Source organism: Electrophorus electricus, chromosome 4 (assembly GCF_013358815.1).
Source record: "Electrophorus electricus isolate fEleEle1 chromosome 4, fEleEle1.pri, whole genome shotgun sequence".
Lineage (NCBI taxonomy): Eukaryota > Metazoa > Chordata > Actinopteri > Gymnotiformes > Gymnotidae > Electrophorus > Electrophorus electricus.
The window spans coordinates 11,957,079-11,976,074 of NC_049538.1; the positions used below are offsets into that span (position 1 = coordinate 11,957,079).

The following is an 18,996-nucleotide window of genomic DNA, read 5'->3' on the forward strand; positions in this document are numbered from 1 at the left end:
CTAGAGTTAAAGTTATAGCAGCATGGGCATGTATTTACTGTAATGATACAGTAAAGAATGATACTGTAAATAAAACACGTACTGGCATAACATAATCAGGACACAATATGGTAGCTGTAATTAAATTACTGATACATGTAAAAATATGGTGATTACTAGCAGGACTGCATGTAAAAGTATGGTGATTACTACCAAGAGTATATTACAGCTAAATGGAAAAATCCATGCAAAAGTCTGTGGGCCATAGCCAAAACCTTTTCTTCTCCACCAAGTACTACACAGTTTATAATTGGAGTACTTCAGCAAATTCTTTAATATAGATGATTCCATTGTGGAAACATGGTTTGAATCAGTTTATTGTTCCAACGCACCAAAGGTTTGGTACAAAGAACTTTGTTTTCACTGATATCAAAATATTATATTTCCATCCATAATGTTTAATCTCATGGAGCCTAGAAATTTGACAAGATTGGGCATTCTGCCACAAAAGGCCTCGTAAACAATGCTGGACTGCTGGAGAAAGGACGGCTGCTGAGCTCATGAGTCTGCACCGACCATGGAAGCTTGTTCATAGACATACTGGCTGGGATTAGTCCAAACTCACTGTTATTTAATGTCTTAAAATAATCCAAAAATAACAAACAGTAATTAGATTAGGTTACTTTAATACAGTAATAATTTGGATTAGATTATCGATACATTATTTTAACAGGTCATCAGTAATTTGTAACAGAAAACATTTTTAAAGTAACCCATACAACCCTGCTATACACCAGAAAGACCCACAACAAAAAGGTATGGTCATAATCAGGAGTAATACTGAATACATAACCACACCTCCTGTGGCCAATACAAACCCAATGTATTTGCAAAGCTCAAGGGAACATAGCTATTTAAACCAGTGTAAAGCAGCCATCTAGACATTCATAGTGCTGGGAGGCACAAAGCCCACCATGCAGATCACTTCAAGTCTGGTGTCATTTGTATCAGTGCTGTGGATGGCTGTGTTCAACCCTGCAGGATGTAAAGCAAAGCCAGTCAGCTGCAGGCTGTGGACTGAACCTCAGATGCCTGGGCTTTTTATGAATGGAGATTTTATTATTGGAGGGATTTTCTCTATTCACTACTACATGAGTTCAGAACAGAACACCTATACCAGGCTGCCACGACAACCACGGTGCTCTGGGAGGTTTGTGTGAGGGTGGAGTGGATAGCACAGAAAACAGGATTTTACATTAAAAAGATTATGTTGAAATGATGTTTACCACTGCTTCTGCTTCAACAGTCATGTGATAGTAAGCTAAAGTAAAAACAAACCACAAGTTTTGATTTTGCCTAATATTTATTTGTCCTACTGTTTCCACGCAGCATGGATTTCAGGGAGCTGCGCTTCGCCCGTGCTATGGAGTTTACTATCCACGAGATCAACAACAGAACCGATCTCCTGCCGGACATCACGTTGGGCTATCAGATATACGACTCGTGCTCTGCCGTGCCGATGGCAATCAAAGTTGCATTTCAGTTTGCAAATGGCTTAGTCCCCATTTTCAATTACGTTAATTCCTGTTCAAAATCAGTAGCTGCTGCTGTACCAGCTCTCGTAGGAGAGTCTGCATCCACCCCGTCAATTAGCATGGCCAGAATCCTAGGTCTATTTGGAATTCCACAGGTGAATATTATAGGTTATACCACATCATTTCGTATTTTTACGAGACACAGAGCTTCGGAATGATGCTTTATAAATAGCTACATAGGCATAAAGTGTAATGCATGATGTAGAGGTTAAATGCGCAATGTAGTAACATAAAAACTGCAAGTCAAAAGTAAACGCTAGTAAAAATCATAGCTAAACGAGAACTGAATCAGGCTACTCAAGTAATCTAATTTCCTTCACTGACTAATTTACAGGTGAGTAACTACGCAACATGCGCGTGCCTGAGCGATAAACGGCAGTTTCCTGCCTTCTTTAGGACGGTACCTAGTGACGAACACCAAGCTGCTGCACTGGCGAGAATGGTGAAGTTTTTCGGCTGGACATGGATTGGAGCAGTGCGCAGCGACTCAGACTACGGAAATAATGGAATGGCAGCGTTCCTAAAGACTGCGCAGGAGGAGGGGATCTGTGTGGAGTACTCCGAGGCCTACTACAGAACACAACCGCGCAGTAAACTGGAGAGAGTGGCAAATGTCATCCGCAAATCTACGGCACGGGTAATAGTAGCGTTTCTTGCATCAGGCGACATGAAGTTTCTCTTGGAAGAATTAGCACGGCAGCCACCGCCTCCGCTTCAGTGGATAGGCAGCGAAACGTGGATAATAGAGACAGAGTTTCTGCGGTATAACATGTGTGCTGGCGCAATAGGCTTTGGGATTCCCCGATCAGTGATCCCAGGTCTTCCTGAGTTTCTTCTAGACCTCTCTCCAGAACAAGCCTTGCAATCGCCCCTTCTAATGGAATTTTGGGAGAGATCGTTCAGCTGTAGCCTAAAAGGGCGGACAGGCTCCTCAGAGTTCCTGCGAGAATGTGACGGCAGTGAGGACATCCGCGCGCTACAGAACCCATACACAGACACGTCTCAGCTGCGCGTAACTAACATGGTGTATAAAGCTACATATGCCATAGCGCATGCTATACATGGTGTTATTTGTAGTGGCACGCAGTGCGACAAGACCCTTAAATTCGCACCGTGGCAGGTACATAATTGCTTAAAACAAGTTTCAAACTCGCATCTTGCGTTATGTTTTTGTTTTTTTATGCTTGTATATTTTAATACGTTTATATAAATATTTATGAATGTCTAAGAATGACACTTATTAATGTATGTCAGAACTAACTTTGAACTACAGGTGAGTCCATTTGTCTATAGTGGAATTCACCCAGTGTCATGACCCTTCATTAGGTTGTATCTACCACTGCAGATACTTAACCGGCTCAAGAGAGTGAACTTCACCACAAAGAATGGTTATCAGGTCAGCTTTGATTCCAATGGAGATCCTGTAGCTGTCTATGAGCTCATAAACTGGCAGTTTAAGAAAGATGGTGCTTTGAATTTTGTGCCAGTCGGCTACTATGACTCATCCAAACCAAGAGGACAGGAGTTCAGAATGAACAGTGCTATCAGCTGGGTGGGAGGACAGACAGAGGTACAGTATAACACACACTGTACATACCAGACAGAGGTGCAGTATAACACACTGCGTTTAGCCTGTGGTTCTTAAACTCAAGGTCTGGGTGAAATATTCCACTGTTTAGGGTTTTCCTTGCTTTTCTTCACCTGATTTAATTGTTACATTAATCACTTACTTTATTTAGATGTGTCAGAGTAGAGAAAAGACAATATTATGCAGTTGTCACCTTCCAGTACTAGAGATTGTTTCTCTGACTTTCCCAGGTTCCAGTGTCTGTGTGCAGTGAGAGCTGTCCTCCAGGCACCAGGAAGGCTGTGCAGAAGGGAAGGCCTGTCTGCTGCTATGACTGTATACCATGTGCAGAGGGAGAGATCAGTAACAAGACAGGTTGTGTATCACAGAGCATAATGTGGAATGAAGGTTTTACAAGACTTGCCTATTGCCTTGATTCCCTGTTTACAGAGTAAAGATATTCGTCAATGCTCATTGAATAAAACTCATCAGTGGACTTGGTCCATTCAGCGTTAATTTATTTCCCAGTGTCTGAATTTATACTGACTTCTGTAATGCAGCAGTTGATTCTAACAGTATAGCATCTACCTTTAATATTACTGATGTCATAAAGTTATCAGGAAAAATGGTCTAAAAAGAAACTTGTTCAATGTTGAAATCTTTCTGAATATTCTCAGCTAAATAGAGCTTTAACTTTTTCATCTTTTAGACTCTCTGGATTGTTTACGCTGCTCTGCTGAGCTCTGGCCTAACACCAAGAGAGACAGCTGCCTGCCCAAGTCTATTGAGTTCCTGTCCTGGGATGACACTTTGGGCATCATCCTGACAGTGTTCTCCGTCACTGGGGCATTCATAGCTGTGTGTGTTACTGCTGTCTTCTACAAACACAGGGCGTCTCCCATTGTCCGAGCCAACAACTCAGAGTTGAGCTTCCTGCTGCTCTTCTCTCTGACTCTGTGTTTCCTCTGTTCACTTACTTTCATTGGTCGGCCCTCTGAGTGGTCCTGTATGCTGCGCCACACAGTGTTTGGGATCACCTTCGTCCTCTGCATCTCCTGTGTTCTGGGGAAAACAATAGTGGTGTTAATGGCCTTCAGGGCTACACTTCCAGGCAGTAATGTCATGAAATGGTTTGGGCTTCCACAGCAGAGACTCAGTGTTCTTGCTTTTACTCTCATACAGGTCATTATTTGTGTTCTTTGGCTAACAATTTCCCCCCCTTTCCCCTTCAAAAATGTAAAGCACTACAAGGACAAGATCATCTTGGAATGTGGTTTAGGTTCAGATGTAGGTTTCTGGGCTGTACTGGGTTATATTGGGTTCCTGGCTGTTTTGTGTTTTATTTTGGCTTTTCTAGCACGGAAGTTGCCTGATAACTTTAATGAAGCCAAATTCATCACATTCAGCATGCTCATATTCTGTGCAGTTTGGATCACCTTTATTCCAGCTTATGTCAGCTCTCCTGGAAAATTCACTGTAGCTGTGGAGATATTTGCTATTCTGGCCTCAAGCTTTGGTTTGATTATTTGTATTTTTGCTCCCAAGTGTTTCATAATTGTGTTTAGGCCAGAGCAGAATACCAAGAAACACCTTATGGGTAAAGTTCCCTCTAAAGCTCTTTAAGACCCTCACTTAAATAGGAGGCAATATAAATATCCAGAAACTTCTATAAAATCTGACTGGTTATGATAAAGCTTACATGTATATAATACATCATCCTTACATATAAACATTTAATATAAACTTTTTTTATAATTAATAATAATATATAATTATAGTAAATAATTATGTATCTGTGAATATGTATAGTGTTAGCAAGCATAATAAGTTGCAACATTGCTGATAATAACGTAGAATATTTGGTAAATCTAGTAAGTGTCCTATTAGATGATATTATCTATAACTTTTTTTCTTTAAAAAAAAGGTTTTTGCTGAATTCAAGCATTCAGTGTTTGCAGTTCATGAAATTTCTGCTATTATATGTCTGGACATATTTCTGTGTGAGACTTAATGATAAATAAATACATGCATACTTTTATCCATTATGTTTATTGTTATTGCCCTGATTTTTAATAGGTCATATGTATGATTACAGGAGTAATGGGGGTTTTGGACTCAGACTGTCATTGTTCATAAAATAAATAACATTGCCTATTAACTTGTATGTATTACATAGGCATACATTTTTATTACATTTAAACATTTATAATGTATAATGAACAATTAAAAGGAATGACATAATGGTGTATAAAATGTGCTATTAACAGCATGTCTTGACTGGCTAGTTCATTTTGAAGCTTTCCCAGTCATTCCTTTCTTGGTATTAAGTTCAGGCCTCAAAAGAATAATGTAACATTTAGGAATAAATATACAAAGCAGCAGTCCGAAAGCAGAGGCCAGGATGGCAAAGATCTCCACTGCCACTGTGTATTTCCCTGGGCTGCTGTTGTAGGCTGGGATGAATGAGATCCACACAGCGAAAAATATCAGCATACTGAAAGTGATGAGCTTGGCCTCATTAAATGTATCCGGAAGCTTCCGACCCAAAAAGGCCAGGACAAAGCAAACAGAGGATAAAAGTCCGATATAACCCAGGACCATGTAGAAACCTAAAGGCCAGACATCCTTACACTCCAGCACGATCCTTCCATCCTGGTATGACGTGTTCTTATAGAGATAAGGAGGTGCTAATGCCAGCCAAGCTATGCATAGGACTGCCTGGCCTGCAGTGCATGCTACAATGAAGGCCCTCTGCTGAGGAGGGCCGAAGCGTTTCAGTGAAGTGGCCCCTGGAATGTTGGCATGGAAGGCCAGCAGCACCACAATGGTCTTGACCAGGATGCAGGAGATGCATAGGACGAAGCTGATCCCAAACGCCACTTGCCGGACCTGGCAGGCCCACAGTGATGGGCGGCCCACGAACACCAGTGAGCACAGGAAGCAGAGTTTGAGTGAAAGCAGGAGCAGGAAACTCAGCTCTGAATTGTTGGCTTTGACAATAGGCGTGGCTCGGAAGAGGAAGAAGATTATTGAGACAGCACTCGCCGCAGCTACTCCAAGGAGTGAGAGGGTAACCAAGATAATACCCATGATCTCCTGAAAGGAAAGGAACTCCTCTATACCAGCAACACATGCCACCCGCTCATTATTGGACCAGTAGTACAGAGGACACTTGATACATTCTGTGGCTCCTGAGCAAAACATGAACAGATGTTCCTGAGTGATCTCTCTTTGATATATCACTCTGAGTATACATATATTTAATATATGTGCATCATGACAATTAAAAATGTATTCACAAAGAGACCCTTAGAAAATTAATGTAGAACCATGAATGTACAGAGAAAATTACAGAGAAAACATAAGAAAAACATTTATGGATAAATACTCCCAAACACTTACAAACATCAAAATATCTGATCAAATCTGAGACACATGAAATGACTGTTATGTACAGTGTTTACTCATGTTTACCTGAGGTGTTGGTGAACTCCCCCTCAGCACAGGGCAGGCAGTCCATACAGCAGAGGGGCTGACTTGGCCTTGGGGACTGCCGAGTCCCTGGAGGACATGGTGATGAGCACAGAGACACAGGAACCTGCACACAGAGAGACCCTGAAAACAGCTTGGAAAATTTCAGGAACAATGATCTTTACTATGATTAATTATCAGAATCCCAAAATGTGAATTAAAGCCTATCAAAATATTCTTGGAAGATGGTCTATTGCACACATTTCCTTTAAGCTAATGGTTGTATCAATGTATTTTATCAACCAAAGGTCTGGTGTCCTTTCTTTGCTTCTTTAACTTCACAGTGGAGCTATGAGGCTAATGTAACCCTAGCTGATCAACTAAACATGCTTCAGCTGATCAACTACACCAAACATGCTTCAGCTGATCAAATATACCAAGCATGCTTCAACTGATCAAATACAACAAATATGCCTTAGTTGACTGACTGCATTTGGTTTATTATTATTTACTATTACAATTTCCATCCACCTGTAGAAATACATCTGTACCTTACTTAGCTCTGGTGCTTTAAATGGACTTAAACTAAAAGTAAATTAATTTAGTGTTCCCTTTTTGTCCTACACTGCAGTAAACCCTGTTGCTACCTACTCCAGACTAACCTGATTCTGCCCTCCTGTCCACTCCATCAAGTTTTTGTCCATTACAAGCTGTTGCCCTGGAGGGGCAGAACCATCATATGCCCCCACTCTCTGGAACCGGATCCCCCCACGGACATTTCTCTGCCAGTTGATGATGTCATACAGGGGAACTGGCTCACCGTTATGGTCAAAATACACCTTTTCCCCAAACTGGTTGGTGAAATTCACTTTCCTTAGGTGACGAAGCAACTATTAGAATTAATATTGTGACAGGCAGAATAATTGACAGTACACAATGTCGATAGCAATTGATATACAAAACAAAACAAAAAAGCCCATAAAATATTCCACCAAAAAATGTTCTATTACCTGTTCAGATGTGAACTGTGAATCATTGTTACAACCTCTCTGATCTGATTGTTGTCCCATAGGTGTACACTGTAGCAGGAGGTGCAGGGCATGGCCAATGGCATATACTCCCTTATACACATTATAGGAAACCCGCACTGGATACACACTTGTGTAGCTGCTCTCAACCTGCTCCAGGTCCTCCAGACCAGTACAGAGTGGCCTCTCCAACCTCTCACCATCTCCATAAGGCAGCCTGCAGTTAAACTGCTCCTCCCAGAACAGGTTAGAGAAGACAGAACCTGAGTTAGGGGAGGGTCTCACTCTCAGGAGGAACTCAGCCAGCCCAGAGATGTTGGCACCCCTGAAGGAAAACCCCAGTGTTCCAGCCAGCACATGCTGGAACTCTGGAGCTGTGAGGACTCTGGCAGTCACCCAGGCTTCACTGGCCACCCACTGCCAGCCAGTCAGGTTCCTCCGTGCTACCTCAGACAGCAGCCCCATCAGCTGGCCTTCCGTGGCAAACACCACCACCACCCGAGCTGTGGAGGCCTCCAGGGCATCGGCAATGGCGCTGATCTGTGCCAGGGTGGGAACCTTGGGGATGGTGCAGTGGAAAGCCACGCAGCCACCCCATTCCTTCAGCTGCTCGGTGAAGGCTTGGATGCCATAGCGGCTATAGTCATCCTCTGTGCCCATCGTGCCCACCCAGCGCCAGTCAAAATGCACCATCAGCTGCACAAGTGCACGCACCTGGAAGACATCGCTTGGAACAGTACGCAGGAAAGAGGGGTACACCCGCTTATCAGTCAGACATGTGCAAGTTGCAAAGTAGCTGATCTGTGAGAAGTAAATAAGGAAACAGAGAAACAAATATTCATTAAATAAATAGAATTAATTAATAAACAACTGAAATGAAATTGTAAGCATATGTAGGAATGTTTAAAGTATAGTTGGACCTAGTGAAACTAAATGTACAAAACTGACAAAAAATGTCTGGATTAACAAAATATTTACTTATTTTTAAATAAATATACTTTACAATTTGTATAGTATCCCATATTAAACCCTCAAAGTTCTTGCAAACTAAATAAGAGTGAGCAGTATTTGATTAAATGGGCTCTTAGTAGTAGCCAATAACACATATACTTTTTAAAGTATAACTTTACATATACATTTCTCCATATGTGTTTTCTAAATGAGGGACATTATATATAGAAAGGCTTATTCCAGATAATAAAATGTCTTATTGTTAACAGTATTTCAGAAGTACAACAGCTCGAGCTTTAATTGAACAGGTGGAGGATTTTATAGTTATACATTTAGTTAAAATTGACACCTTTAGGCAAAAGGTCAAAGAGTCAAAAAAGAAAAGTAAAAGGGTCAGAGGAGCCTGTCAGGCTCTTAATGTCATGATGCCACCACATCAACTACAAGAGAGGCTTTTCTATGCCATACAAGTTCTTTTGTTAAAAACCTGACATCCCACATTATTCATAAGTGTTACAAAAATTCAGATTGTCATTGCAATAATGTCAGAGTGTTATAAGGGCATGAAACCGTTTTCTCCTCAGTATTCTTATCATAAACCCATGACAGTAATATTGATGATGTCCTTATTGTGTGCACATACAGCCTCTGAAAATTAGAATGCTATCTGAGAGCAAAAGTAATTACATGATTTAATCAATGAATCATTACACATTTGAAGCTCCGAGAAATTGAATTACACATGAAATGAGCCAGAATTAAGAAAGACAACAAGTGAAATCTCCATTAGGATAATGTGACTGACTTAATTCTCATGATTCTGCCTTAAATTTCAGGGGCTGAAAAGCCAACACTATTCAAACCAGCTCTACTTTGTAACTTCTGCATTGCTGGTAGTATAACCCTCTTTGTAACAACCATATTAATGACCAAGACTATGCTTACCAGTGGGATCTCAAATGGCCCCAATGTGTGGGCTACCGCTCTGGTTGGTGTAGATGACGCCAGGCCGATAACAGCTGGGACTGGAGCTCTGGAGAGGCAGTGGGGGTTACTGCTTGCAGACCCCTCTCTCTGTGTGGAAGAGGAACCATTGATCAGAGAGAACATGCTCTGCAGACTGGTGTGGACGTGATCACAGCTGTCCAGAATCCGATAACCCAGCTTCACCCCTGGCAAAAGGCTGGGGTTCCTGTTAATCTCCTCAATGGCAAACACCATAGTCATGAACCAGCGAAAGGCCCTCAGGTCAAACCTGAAGAGTGGCAAATAGAGAGAGAGAGAGAGAGAGAGAGAGAGAGAGAGAGAGAGAGAGAGAGAGAGAGAGAGAGAGAAAGAGAGAGAGAGAGAGAGTGAGAGTTGTCTAAGGGGGTAAAGGAGAACCCTTGCGCTGTGGTGAGAAGGCTATAATTGATGAGGGAAAAGTGATGAGGAAAAAAACAGTATGTGATTTTACACCTGCTGTCAATAATGCATTCATAATGTGTTAATTTTCAAGTTAAAATGAACAGCCAGTTTGGAACTTAGGAAAAAGCATGTACTGTCCTTAAACCAAATAATGGAACACATTACCACAATCTTTGTGTCTCTGCTTTCCACTCTCTGTCTTTAAAGCTAATCTTAAATCACCTCTATTATCAACACGATCATCATCCTCCTGCTAAAACCTGTTTAACTGCCTTTATGTCCCTTAACTCCCCCACTTTTTTTGGCATTGTGAAATTATCTTGAATTTGACAATGGCACTATATAAATTAAACTTATTATTATAACCAGAGATCTTAGTCACTTGCAGACATTCTCTACTGGAGCCTCCCTGTCTTTCTTAAGACACCCTGTCATGTCCCTTTCCAAGCAGATGTTTCTTTTAGAACCTGCTGGCAGTCACACTCACCCGCTACACCTCCGATGCAGCACATGATCTGTAAAAGCATGATCAGGTTCTAGAGCTATGTAGTGCAGGGGGAAAAGTCCCCCAAGGATAACATCACCATCGAGCTCCAGCACTTGAGGCGCAAACTCCCCCAACCTCTGACATCCACTACCAGACTCAGAGGACCTAACCCTGGGCCAGATGAACAGAAAGAGAGCCAGCACTACTAGCTCACCCATTGGCATCTTGTGATTGGCATCACAGTGACTCCTAGGTAAGTTCATCAGCATGAATGACCCCACACACAGTTCATGTCAGACTGGATGACCTGCCTTTATAAACAACACTGGAGTCATGTTATGTGGTAACATGTGATTGGTACTAAAACAGGCCAATGAGAGAAGAGAGAGGCCAGGAGGAAGAAACCAATCAAGCAGTGGCTTGAGTGTTAAACAACAAAGCACTGGAAAATAAGGAATGGAAGTATGGTACAGCAGTTTTATTATTTTTGAAGAAGAATGACTTACTGACCAATTAAAATAGGACTAAATTCAAAAGCTTTAATTAATCTATGGGGCATGTCCAGCAAAATGAAAAACAATGCAAACAAAGTAATACAGATTTTTAAAAAGCATCAAAGTCATTAAAGAAAAGAATTAAGGAAAGCTTTTTTTCTTCTTCAAAAAAGGTATTGTCAGTCAGATGTGTTTGTGTAATACAAAACTGTTAAAGGCATCTGAAGTAAATATGAGTGTACAGAAGTTAAATTTATTAACGTATGCAGTTGTGAGAAGATGTTTGGAATTAATAATTATAGAAAAATCTGGAATTTTGTGAATGAGTGGCTCAAATAATATATATTGAATATGTTGTCAAATATTGAATTGTCTTTATTAAATCTTAATTGAATCAGATGAAAACAACCAAGATCATTAGGGAAAATGTGTGTAAGCCTTTAAACATAGTAATCCAGTAATTTATCATTTCCAGTATTCGCATGAGCAGCCATCAAATGTTTTCTTTATCTGCCCATAAGTTCCCCTCAGTTGTTAGGAGGTATTGAGGCCCAGTCCACTATATAAAACTGTCTCAGGCCCCTTGTATTTTGAGGAATGGCCTGCTTCTGATCATAGCACAGCTTTTTGAATGTGGCTGAGGTCTGCACTGTGACTGGGGTCTGCACTGTGTCTTGGACCCCTCTAAAACACAGAAAACCTTCATTTTGAAGAATGCTGTGTTCATTTTGTTTAACTCATGTGTTTTGTATCATTGTCATGTTGCATAATTGAACCTTTTTTGGAGCTTCAGAACACAGTCACATGACACTCAGCATTTTTACCAATTCTACTTTATATTCATTGGTTCTTGCAATTCATCCAGCAAAGAAGCCTCACACATTTATACTTTCTCCACCATATTCCACATATGGGCTATTTTCTCCAACATTGTGTACATATGTGAACATACATACATGTTATATGTACATATATACCATTAAAAAAAAATCTAAATGTTATATGTATAAAATGTATAACAATTCAGGCAGAACTGTGGAACATTTAGATGGTCTTTACAAGCTTAAAACCTTTTTTTATTTGCTTGAATAACCACCCATGAACAATACTCTTGTTCAGGTTTTTCTTATGGCGCATCTGTGAGCAAGTAACCAAAAGTGCTTTTTTTATGTTAACCTCACATCTGAATTGGCTAAAAGCCCATGACTCCAGTTACCCTTTATTTCAATAGTGCATTATAGAGTTTCAACTGTTTTTCCAACAATGACCTTAAATGTTTTACGCTACTGGTTCTGCATAAACATGTCCATATAAAATTTTGTGTGTGTGTGTGTGTGTGTGTGTGTGTGCGCGCGCAAGTACATGCGTGTATGTGTGTGTGTGTTTATTTGAAAAGTAATAAATAAGTATTTTTTTATAACTTAGATGATAAATCAAACCACATTTGTGGAAATCATAGTTAGAAAAATGAAGTCAATCGTTTTCCACTGACACTGAGGGAATATTCTGTTTGGTATGAGGAGCTTTCAGGCAGTTGATTCAGTTTTTGGAAGGTGCATAGGTGTGCAGCAGTTGCGATGTCAAGTACAACACTGCCATCTTCAGGGCATGCTTGGACTCACAGGCCTTGTTTTGAAGTCACATTTTATCCATAGTTTGGTGACTGAGTTGAAGGCAACCTCATTTCAGAAAAAGTAAACTGTATGGCATTACATCATTAAATCATCATCTAAAAGGATTTCCTTTACAAATCTAAAGGTGGTATATATTTACATTTCACAAAAGGCATCAAGCAGTGGGGATTTTTGGAGGTATGTATGTTGATTTCAGGATGCATACATAATGGAACAGTTTTAGCTTTGCAATCTGTATTTCAATTCCATTTTAAACACAAACCGATGAGGCAGACAGAGAGAGCTGGTCTCATCTCATGACCTTGAGCCCATTGTAAGACAAATAAACCATCTTACTGAAATTCTGGAGATGAGGCCCAGCAATAAACCAGCTTACTGAAACTGTGGAGATGAGGCCCAGCAATAAACCAGCTTACTGAAAATCTGGAGATGGGGCCAGCAATAAATTTGGTTGCCTCCTATTACTTTAGGAATAAGAGCATGTTGATAAAAAAATTGAGCTTTGTCTCACACTCCTCGGTTATTAATTCAACATACAGTGTATAACATAAGCCTATACATATACAGCACATTGACTAATTCATAGTCTCTGAAATTACTCAAGCTATGTTCATGCTATGTTCATGCATTAACACAAGGCAAGGTAATAAATCATCACCGTCACTACAACTACACTACAACTTCATTAATCGTAGTAAAAAAAGTAAAAGACTTAAAAGTGAAAAGCAAAGAAAACAAATGCAATGGCATCATCTCCACAGAGGCACACATGACCACACCTGCTATATAAAACAATACCCCACACCCCCACCATAGACCTGAAGGACACACACACGAAACAGTCAAGAGTGGTAAAAAGAGAGAGGTAGAAGGTAGAGAAGCAGAGAAGGGAACATGTGGTTTGTTTCATACTTGTATCTGAGCATGGCCTGGAGCTCCTCAGCCTCCCTCTCCCTCTCTGCACCCCCAGCTCCAGGCCTGCTCCCTGGCCCCAGCTCCTGCCGGCTCCAGGGGCACTTCCAGCTGAATGGGATGCATCAGGATGGAGACCTGATTGTGGGGGGCCTGTTCGAGGTCCACTTCCTCACCGTGTTCCCAGAGCTGAGCTTCACCAGCGAACCGGAGCAGCCCTACTGTCAACAGTGAGTGGCCACTTCCAAAGGGCTCTAAGAGAATAACCAGAGACATAATGTTTAAAAGGAGGAGTGAGAGCATAACAAGGGGTGGATATAGTAGTTTCATTTGCAGTAGAACCAAATGATCATGGTTAGAAACATGCGGTGTTTCTCTGCAGCACATTGCAAATGTCTTAGGCCACCCCAAAAAGTTATGATGAAATGTGTTAACCAGAGTGCTCTTTATTTGCTTATCAAGAAAGTAGTCCCATGTTAACTTTTGTTTTTTGTTCTGTTTTTGTTCTTTTACTTTTCAAAAGGATCCTAGCTGGCATTAGATATGTTGGTGTTGGCATTCTGTTCTGCCCACTTTGGAAGAGTTCTGCACACCTTAATTATTCTTCACAAAGCTTGGAGTTATTACCATGATAAAAATGTTTTGAAGTCACTATCAAAAAGTCGTTATCATGAAGTTATTGTCATGAAGTCCTTGTCATGCTAAAAATAAAATAATATATATAAAATATATATTCTTTATTGAATGAATGTTTATTTGGAATAATGTTTTATTTCATTAGTCTTTACTGATTTGCTTTTATATGCAAATATATTTGTAGCCCATATAAATAGCATGGAATTTCCTGACCTTTTCCACAGTACTGTATATGTATTTTTTGTACTCATATATTTCTCATTTTATTTAAAATTAAATGTTTATTTTATCTTTATGTGTAAAACCAAAAGCCATTGCCAGTGCATTATCCTGCATTTAAGTTACCTGCTGCACAGTACATTTCTACAAATCAAAATAATAATAATAATAATAATAATAATAAGCCCTGACACAATAGGATAATGTAACTTAATTCATGTAACAATCACATCAGATTCATCATTCCATTGTTTGTTTACATACCGTCTGACTCTCATTGTCTTCCGCAGGTTTGACATGGCAAGCTTCCAGCAGGCACAGACAATGGCGTTTGCTATTGATGAGATCAACAGAAATCCTCACCTGTTGCCCAATGTTACCCTGGGCTACCATCTGTATGATAACTGCGTGAAGCTGGCTGTGGCATTCCGAGCAGCCACAGCCCTAATTAGTGGGACTGATGAGGCCCTCTCAACCCTGGACTGCACTGGCTCCCCCCCGGTGATTGGAATAGTGGGGGACCCGGGATCCACCCACTCTATTGCCATCTCTAGTGTGCTGGGGCTGTTTCGAGTGCCCATGGTACAGATTCTGGGCAAATTGAGTTTACTTTAGATGAGTGGGAAATTGTGAAAGAATGGCTTGTGTTTATAATTGAGTGATTATCTTAAAATGTAGATCCTTTTTTTTCTATAGTTGAAATTATGCAAGAACATGTATTTTTTTCACACTGGCTGATACGTTCCTTTCTCTATGTGGTATCATTTTCTTTGTCTCCCTTTGTTTCTGTCCTCCTATTACACATACACTGTCTTTAGGGCTACATCTCTTTTTCATATCCTCTTTACCTCGTTCTGTCTATCACGCTCTCTTCCCCTCCATCAGGTGAGCTACTTCGCCACCTGCTCCTGCCTCAGCAACCAGCAACAGTACCCCTCCTTCTTCAGGACCATTCCCAGCGACGTCTTCCAGGTCCGCGCCATTGTGCAGATCTTAAAGCGCTTCAGCTGGACCTGGGTAGGCCTGATCTACAGTGACGATGACTATGGTATCCATGCTGCCCTCGCCTTCCACCAGGACCTGCAGGGGCAGTTTGGTGGCTGTGTGGCTTACTCCGAGATCTTGCCACGAGACAACAATTGCAGGGATGTGGCCCGCATTGTCGGAGTGATCAGAGCTTCCACAGCCATGGTGGTGGTGGTGATCTCCACTGAGGCTTACCTGTTGCCGTTGATGGACGAAGTGGCCCAGAGGAATGTAACTGGCAGGCAGTGGATTGCCAGTGAGGCCTGGGCCACCTCTCCTATCTTCCTCACCCCGCATCTGCTGCCCTTCCTCGGGGGCACGCTTGGGCTTGCAATCCGCCGTGGGGAGATCCAGGGGCTCCGGGACTTCCTGCTGAACATCCGCCCTGACAGAGACCCTAAAAACAACATAGTGAGGACCTTCTGGGAGGAGATGTTTGAGTGCACATTTGATTCTGGAAGCACACAACCCAATGGAGAAAGGGAGAGAAAGGTGTGCACAGGGGCAGAAGATCTGCGTAGCATGGACACAGCGTACACTGACATGTCTGAACTCAGGGCTTCGTACAATGTGTATAAGGCTGTTTATGCTCTTGCGCACGCACTTCATGACCTGATGCAGTGTGAGGAGGGAAAAGGACCCTTCATAAGCCACAGCTGTGCCAGCATACACTCTCTGCAGCCTTGGCAGGTGACCGTCCCCCTCCATACACACACAGACACACACACACACACACACACACACACACACACACACACACACATGCACACACTTACGGAAATGCTGCATACATCACTGCCAAGACTAAACTGAGAATATGGTGGATACTTAATATTTAAAACAGCTTGCAGGTCACAACTGAGGGTCTTTGAAATGCAGAAATTATTTTACAATGTGTTTATTGTGTCCCTATATCTTAGGAAAAGTATTTAGGTCAGTCATTAACACCTTTAAAACTTTCTTTATCTGTTTTGTCTATGTGTGCAGGTCGTCCATTACCTGCAGAATGTGAACTTCACCACTGGCTTTGGTGACCACGTGTCTTTTGACAAGAACGGTGATGCCCTGGCTATCTATGATGTCATGAACTGGCAGCCAAACCCAGATGGATCGATCAGAGTTCATACAGTGGGTGTTGTGTATGAGACCGCCCAAGCAGGGGATGTCCTTACAGGGGATGTCCTTACACTAGAGGAGGGCGCCCTCTACTGGAACTTCAAGTCAAAGAAAGTAAATCATGTTCTGCTTTACAGTTGTATCCTAAGAGTAAACAGCAAGTACACAGATCTTTGCCAAGAGCAGACTTATATGTGCACTTATATGTGAGTTGAATATTGCTGTTGTGTTACCACTAAGTAATTAGCATGTAACTTTAAATGCTCAGGAAATGCATACACACATAGGACAGAAAATGCACATACAACCAATTCAGTGCTGATTGAATTCACAGTGTCCTGAAGTGACAAATTAGTTTTCCCCTTTTCTCAGCCGCCCCGGTCTGTGTGCAGTGAAAGCTGCCCTCCAGGCACCAGGAGGGCCAGACGGAAAGGTCTGCCCATCTGTTGCTTTGACTGTCTTCCCTGTGCAGATGGAGAGTTTAACAATGTAACAGGTGAAAACTTTGACTTTGATGTGTTTAGTTCATTTCTGTGTCTTTTTAACTGTCTGTAAAGTGCTACTGACATCTCTCTTGTCCTCCACTAAATTGCTTTCTCTCTTTTTTCAATCTTACTCACCTATGGATATCTATATTGACCTTCATCTCCTATTCCTTTAACTCCTCTTTCCCTCTCACGCTATATGTCTGTTTTTCTCTCCACTCCTCTCTCTCTCTCTATCCCACTCTCAGATTCTATTGAATGTACCACGTGTCCCGAGGAGTTCTGGTCCAGCCCAGATAAGGACCGCTGTGTCCCTAAAGAACTTGAGTTTCTGTCTTATGAGGAGCCGTTAGGCATCTCCCTGACAGTGGCCTCCCTGTTGGGCTCCTGCTTTTGCACCGGGGTTCTGGGTGTGTTCGCACATTACCGCCACACCCCCGTGGTCCGTGCCAACAACTCAGAGCTGAGTTTCCTGCTGCTGCTGTCACTCAAACTGTGCTTCCTATGCACGCTGCTGTTCATTGGCCAGCCACAGCAGTGGACATGCCGACTGAGGCACGCGGCATTTGGCATCAGCTTTGTACTGAGCGTTTCCAGTATCCTGGTCAAGACCATGGTGGTCGTGGCTGTCTTTAAGTCCTCTCGGCCAGAAGGCCAAAGTGCCTTGAAGTGGTTTGGTGTACCCCAACAGAGAGGCACAGTGCTTGCCCTCACAGCCCTCCAGATAGCCATATGTGTAGTGTGGCTGGCTATGGCATCCCCCACACCCCTTAAAAACACTCATTACATCAGCTCTAAGATAGTGTATGAGTGTGCCATGGGATCTGTGCTGGGCTTTGCCACTCTGTTGGGCTACATTGGCCTCCTGGCTGCCGTGAGCTTCCTGCTGGCCTTCTTGGCGAGGAACCTTCCAGATAACTTTAACGAGGCCAAATTTATCACCTTCAGTATGCTGATCTTCTGCGCAGTGTGGATCACTTTTGTGCCAGCATACATCAGCTCTCCGGGGAAGTATTCAGTGGCTGTAGAGGTCTTTGCCATCTTGGCCTCTAGTTTTGGTCTACTGCTGGCCATTTTTGCCCCAAAGTGCTATATCATCCTCCTGCACCCTGAGAGGAACACTAAAAAAGCAATTATGGGTCGAGCAAGAGAAAAGAAATAGCTATAGAATGTTTCTTATGAAAGGGTTATACATGATATGTACATAATACTGTGCCTTTATGTAAAGATTAAAAAATCCTTCCATGTTGGAAATTACTTAAATACACCGCCGGTATACTGAGAAAACCTTAAACAAATCTAGTGTGTAAATAAGTCTTAAGTTTAGTGCACAAAATTATCTGTGACACATGACATGCCCATGAACATATAGTATTTGAGATCACATGTAATGATGACATATTATAAACATGTAAATATGGAGTGCAAACTACAGATATTACAGAGAAATTATCGATACTGTGACAGTGTATTGAGGCAAGCAGAAAAAGGTGCAGGGTGCAGGCGTGAGCCGTTAAAAAAGAAAGTGATATACAACCAACATACACCACACAAAGACAATAACCAACATCTGGGACTCGGACAGGGAGAACTAAATACATGGATAGTCAGAACATGAGATGAGGAACAGGCTTGTGCTTGATGTATACAATAGATAGGAGTGAGGTCAGTGCAACAAATAAACATGTGTGAGCTATAAAGATGAAGGGGCACTGTAACAAATAGTGGTATGAATTTTAAAATGTAAGTAGTTTTGAATAGAACTTTCTGTAAACTAAACCTTGTGGAGGTTTTGTGGTAGTCGGGGCATTGTGTGTGTGTGTGTGTGTGTGTGTGTGTGTGTGTGTGTCTGTGTGTGTGTGTGTGTGTGTGTGTGTGTGTGTGTGTGTGTGTTTGTTTTTCTTTTTTAAAGGGTACATTTTATCTTCAAGATTTACATAAAGAGCATAACATTCATTATCATAAAAATAATTGAATTAATAAAGTCTT

General features: G+C 41.7%; 3 protein-coding genes across 3 annotated transcripts; 2 read left to right on the forward strand and 1 right to left on the reverse strand.

Moving 5' to 3' along the window:
• The first annotated feature begins 1,115 nt into the window (after positions 1-1,115).
• Positions 1,116-4,877, forward strand: LOC113568079 (extracellular calcium-sensing receptor-like). The gene is made up of 6 exons (XM_026996254.2): positions 1,116-1,189; positions 1,369-1,669; positions 1,909-2,694; positions 2,920-3,144; positions 3,393-3,516; positions 3,851-4,877. The coding sequence occupies exons 1-6, from the start codon at positions 1,131-1,133 to the stop codon at positions 4,762-4,764; spliced, it is 2,409 nt and encodes an 802-aa protein (XP_026852055.2). The 5' UTR covers positions 1,116-1,130; the 3' UTR covers positions 4,765-4,877.
• A 550-nt stretch (positions 4,878-5,427) lies between these two features.
• LOC113568080 (extracellular calcium-sensing receptor) lies at positions 5,428-10,613 on the reverse strand. Its single transcript, XM_026996255.2, has 6 exons — positions 10,486-10,613; positions 9,537-9,846; positions 7,623-8,441; positions 7,275-7,502; positions 6,616-6,739; positions 5,428-6,332 (listed from the first exon to the last, which is right to left on the reverse strand). The coding sequence occupies exons 2-6, from the start codon at positions 9,816-9,818 to the stop codon at positions 5,428-5,430; spliced, it is 2,358 nt and encodes a 785-aa protein (XP_026852056.1). The 5' UTR covers positions 9,819-9,846; positions 10,486-10,613.
• Positions 10,614-13,507: 2,894 nt separating this feature from the next.
• Positions 13,508-18,169, forward strand: LOC113568083 (extracellular calcium-sensing receptor-like). The gene is made up of 6 exons (XM_026996258.2): positions 13,508-13,755; positions 14,671-14,962; positions 15,266-16,096; positions 16,394-16,636; positions 16,895-17,018; positions 17,256-18,169. Exons 1-6 carry the CDS (start codon positions 13,508-13,510, stop codon positions 18,167-18,169), a joined length of 2,652 nt encoding a protein of 883 aa, XP_026852059.2.
• The last annotated feature ends 827 nt before the right edge of the window (positions 18,170-18,996 follow it).

Bases quoted from the DNA above. Each gene is read 5' to 3' on its own strand.
- LOC113568079 (XM_026996254.2), top strand. From the start codon at position 1,131: ATGAGTTCAGAACAGAACACCTATACCAGGCTGCCACGACAACCACGG. The intron at 1,190-1,368 runs GTTTGTGTGAGG...GTTTCCACGCAG, and splicing joins CAACCACGGTGCTCTGGGAG to CATGGATTTCAGGGAGCTGC. The intron at 2,695-2,919 runs GTACATAATTGC...CTACCACTGCAG, and splicing joins TTAAATTCGCACCGTGGCAG to ATACTTAACCGGCTCAAGAG.
- LOC113568080 (XM_026996255.2), bottom strand. From the start codon at position 9,818: ATGACTATGGTGTTTGCCATTGAGGAGATTAACAGGAACCCCAGCCTT. The intron at 7,503-7,622 runs GTAATAGAACAT...TAATTCTAATAG, and splicing joins CACAGTTCACATCTGAACAG to TTGCTTCGTCACCTAAGGAA. The intron at 6,333-6,615 runs GTAAACATGAGT...TGTTTTGCTCAG, and splicing joins GGAGTTCACCAACACCTCAG to GAGCCACAGAATGTATCAAG.
- LOC113568083 (XM_026996258.2), top strand. From the start codon at position 13,508: ATGTGGTTTGTTTCATACTTGTATCTGAGCATGGCCTGGAGCTCCTCA. The intron at 16,097-16,393 runs GTGACCGTCCCC...CTATGTGTGCAG, and splicing joins ACTCTCTGCAGCCTTGGCAG to GTCGTCCATTACCTGCAGAA. The intron at 16,637-16,894 runs GTAAATCATGTT...CCCTTTTCTCAG, and splicing joins GGAACTTCAAGTCAAAGAAA to CCGCCCCGGTCTGTGTGCAG.